Raw genomic sequence first — 3817 nt, 5'->3', positions numbered from 1 at the left:
ACACCTGCATCCCAAAGGAAAACTCAGCCCCTGGAGCATAATAGGTGCTCATTAAATAGTTGGTGAGTGAATACGTAAGTACTTGAAGTGTATAGGGCAGATGTGATGAGGGTGTTGAGCTCAGGGAGCCTGAGTCACTTGTCCAAGGTCACAGCAGCTGCTTATTAGACAGAGCCAAGGTTTGAAGCCAAGGCCCCCAACCCTAGGGCCTGCACTCTCCACGGGGCCATGATACATCCCTTGGCAAACACCTGTCAACTAAACTATTCCTTCTTCTCCTTTCAACACATCCACGTTCACGCTACGTATTGGGAAGTTTGAATTTTGTTTCTTGAAGGACCAGCCCTCTGAAACTCACTCCCACGTGTCTGCCTTGTTTTCGACTTTCAGCCACTGTTGACCGGCGAGTCCAGCCTCCTCCGGCAGCACGAGTCTGGCCTCAGCTCCAGCAGCTATGAGCTCAGCCAGTACATGGCAGACGCTGAGCAGTATGATTCTGTGGCTTCGGCAGCTTGGAGCCCCATTCCGGCCGGTGGGTACTAAAATGATCACAGGAGTCGGCTGAGTCTGGTGAGGCAGGCCCGGCGGCCCGTCCCTGGGAAAGTCTCCTTACCCTGTGTCTCCAAGAACGGGTCACTGTTTGCCTGACTTGCCTGTGTAGGTCTCCTAGGTGGAGAGGCCAGTTCTGGCTGTTTCCTACCTTTTTGCTTGTAATGGAGAATCCTCACAGCTGGTTCTTGGAAGGGAACGCGGCCCCCAGCCATCAGCAGGCTGGGAGAGGAGGCGCTCAGAGGTGCTTGTAAGCAGCAGGTGAAGAAAGTAAAGACCAGAGAGAATTAGGAAAAGCGAAGTAGGACACAGAGCGTAACTGCTTTGTCTGGACGTGTTGTGAGTGTAGAGGCTACAGGAGCCGGAGACTCCTTGGCCTCTCGCTGACACCGAGAGCCTGGGCTGGGTGCATTATCACTCGGACCGAGCCATCGGACCCAGGCGTTAGGTTCTGACGCATTCTCAGATGCTTCCGTCCCGCTGGAGCGTGGAGCACGGGCTGCTTCTGACCGTGGAGCCCACTCAGAACCTTATCTCGGTCCCAAGGTGGAATTTGGGCAGAAGGATGTCTGCGGCGTATTTCTAAACTAAAGGAAAACAGCGGAAGTAACGCTAACAGTGTCCCTCTGTGTCTGTTGGTCAGAGGATGTCTCCGCAGCGGGGCCCAAAGCACCCATGAAGTTCTATGTCCCTCACGTGCCTGTGAGTTTCGGAGCAGGAGGTCAGCTGGTGTGCGTGGTTCCCAGCTCGCCGGCTGACGGGCAGGTGGCGCTTGTTGACCTGCGCAGCGTGGAGGTAAACAGGCTCCCGTGCGCCTGCTCTTCCTCCCTCGCTCACCTGCTTCCCTTTGCCCGAGCCCCAGCGTCTCCAGGATGGGGTGCTCTTGCGGGGACTGGGCCGTCCGCCTCCTGGACTGGGGGAGGCGCGGGACCGGATGGTGCTCTGCTCCGAAGGAAGTGATGCTAGACTCGTTTTCCCGAGAGGCTAGTGGTTCCTCTTAGCAAGATGAGTCACTCTCGTCCTGCTCCCTCCACAAGGCCACGTCCTAGGACCTCGGCCCAGGGGTCTGATGCTGGACTCGATTGAACGGGCCATTGTCTTAAAGACCAAATCTAATTTTTTGTTCCAGATTATTCTTAATGATTCGGAAGAGCAAGAGGAGATGAGGATTTTCTCAGGACCCCTGATCAGGTAAACAAGAGGTGTGAGCACGGGCTTTTGAAACCTAGAACATCCTCTTGCCCAGATCAGCATTTTGGGGGGATTTGTTCTTTGTTTCGGTGGAAGAAAATGTCTGTCCTTGTTGGAGCAGAATTCTCTGGGCTGCAAGATAGAACCAAATTTGCCCTGAGCCATTTTGTCAAGGCATCCAATAGTCGAAGGACAGAAAGAAAAATTAGCTAACAGTTTAGAGGTTTAAAATGAGTTCCATTTTGCAGAGGTTACGTGGTAGCAACTTTGAGTGCTCTGTGCACTTGATAGATATTAGTAGGTACGTGGAGCACAGCCTGGGAATTCACAGACAAGTGGATCATAGTGGAAAAAATTCTTGCAACAGTGGCTTTTTTCTGCAGAGAAATAACATTGCGGTGTTCGAGTTACTCAACAGCGTGCTCGTCTGCCCTCTGCAGGACTTATCCGGAACTGCTTTTAAATTCCTGGTCGTACTTCCGACCTTCAGGGCACTTTTGCTGAGAGGAGGCCTGGCCAGGGGACAGAGGACCTGGGTCCCAGGCCCAGGCATCCTACTGACCAGTGGCACCATGGTGGACAGGTCGTTTAGCCCTCTCTGAGCCTAGTTTTCCCTCCGAGAAGAGGTATAACAGCCACTTACTCTACTCCGGGCTTGGCTGTGGGTCTCACGTGATGTTATACACGTGCAAACCTTTTAAATATTATCGCTGCTCTACACACGTGTTCTCATCATGAAGCTCCCCCTCCGAGAAAGTCCCCATGTGGCAACGGGCAGCTTTTTCACGTAAGAATGAGCATGGTCTCTATTCCTTACACGCAGGTACACAGGTGTGGGATAGAGAGCTGAGCTGGGCATTGGGGTGTGGGCCCCCACTTGGCTTTGTTTTTATTGGATGATCTCAAGCAAAAAGCATTGCCAGTTTATCGAGCACTTAATATATGCCACGATGTGCTAATTCCTCTTTGCATGGAGGTGGGTTCTTTTGTTGCCCCTATTTCAGGGGAAGAGCTGAGGCTCAGAGGCGGTGAGGAACTGGCCTCACTGAGACACGGCAGGCTCGGACTCAGACCCAGGTGGTCGGACTCCAAAGTCTGTGCTCTCGCCTGCTGTCCCACGCAGTGACTTCAGGTCTCTGGGCCTCGATTTCCTCATCTGTAAAGTGGAGGGGGTGTACGAGAGAATCTCTGAAGTCCCCTCCTGTTCCACAAGGAAATAACTATCCTGTAGCTGCAGACTTACAACCCAGCCCGGCCGTCCGCGCCTGTCTCACCCCCGCCCGGCCAGCACCCGCTCTCTGTGGGAGGAGCCCGGCGTCCCGAACAGGGGACTGAGCTGCCCGCTCAGTCTTTGCTCCCTGGTGCTTTTCCGTAGGGAGGATGTACACAAGGTGGATGTCATGATGTTTTGCCAGCAGAAAGCAGCTCAGAGCCGCAAATCTGAGACGCTGGGGAGCAGAGACTCTGCTCTACTGTGGCAACTCTTGGTTCTCCTTTGTCGCCAAAATGGGGTAAGTGTCTGCTTTCGTGGGCAAGCAGATGCGGGCCGGACTGAAATTTTAAGTCTTCACGGGATAGATGAGATTTGGTTTATGACATGATTATGAAAAGCAGTATTAGCCGGGCATGGTGGTGCATGCCTGTAGTCTCAGATACTCAGGAGGCTGAGGCAGGAGAACTGCTTGAGCCCAGGAGTTTGAGACCAGCCTGGTCAACGTAGCAAGACCCCATCAATAAATAAATAGGTAGGTAGATAGATAAATAAATATCTAGCTAGCCAGCAAAGAAGCATCGGATTTCCCCAAGGGGAGAGATTGCTCAAATGTTGGTGCCAGTTTGCTAATGTGAACCTTTCCGCCGATGCTCTTCTCCCCTGGCTTGGGGTTATTGTACGGTTCCTGGGTCCCTGTACCAGCCAGATAATACACCTGTGAAATTGTGACTCTTTCTGGTAATCTTGGTGGCTCCTGATGGGCAGAATTTAACCAAGGTGGTGTTGCTGAAGTTTGAAGTAGAGCAATCCAAGGAAGCACTGCCTTGTGCTTGCGTGACTGGCCTGCTTGTGAAGACGGCAGAC

General features: G+C 52.9%; 1 protein-coding gene across 1 annotated transcript in view; it reads left to right on the top strand.

Annotated features, from left to right (window-relative positions):
- Positions 1 to 3817, top strand: part of SEC16B (SEC16 homolog B (S. cerevisiae)) — a 42195-nt gene that overhangs the window by 8692 nt on the left and 29686 nt on the right. The window contains exons 2-5 of the mRNA XM_012646524.1: positions 391 to 532; positions 1193 to 1344; positions 1679 to 1740; positions 3116 to 3285. Coding sequence (XP_012501978.1) covers positions 391 to 532; positions 1193 to 1344; positions 1679 to 1740; positions 3116 to 3285 — 526 coding nt within the window. The remainder of the gene's footprint in view (positions 1 to 390; positions 533 to 1192; positions 1345 to 1678; positions 1741 to 3115; positions 3286 to 3817) is intronic.

Source organism: Propithecus coquereli, unplaced genomic scaffold, assembly GCF_000956105.1.
Source record: "Propithecus coquereli isolate 6110/MARCELLA unplaced genomic scaffold, Pcoq_1.0 Scaffold246, whole genome shotgun sequence".
NCBI lineage: Eukaryota > Metazoa > Chordata > Mammalia > Primates > Indriidae > Propithecus > Propithecus coquereli.
This window is presented reverse-complemented; position numbering and strand designations above follow the sequence as displayed.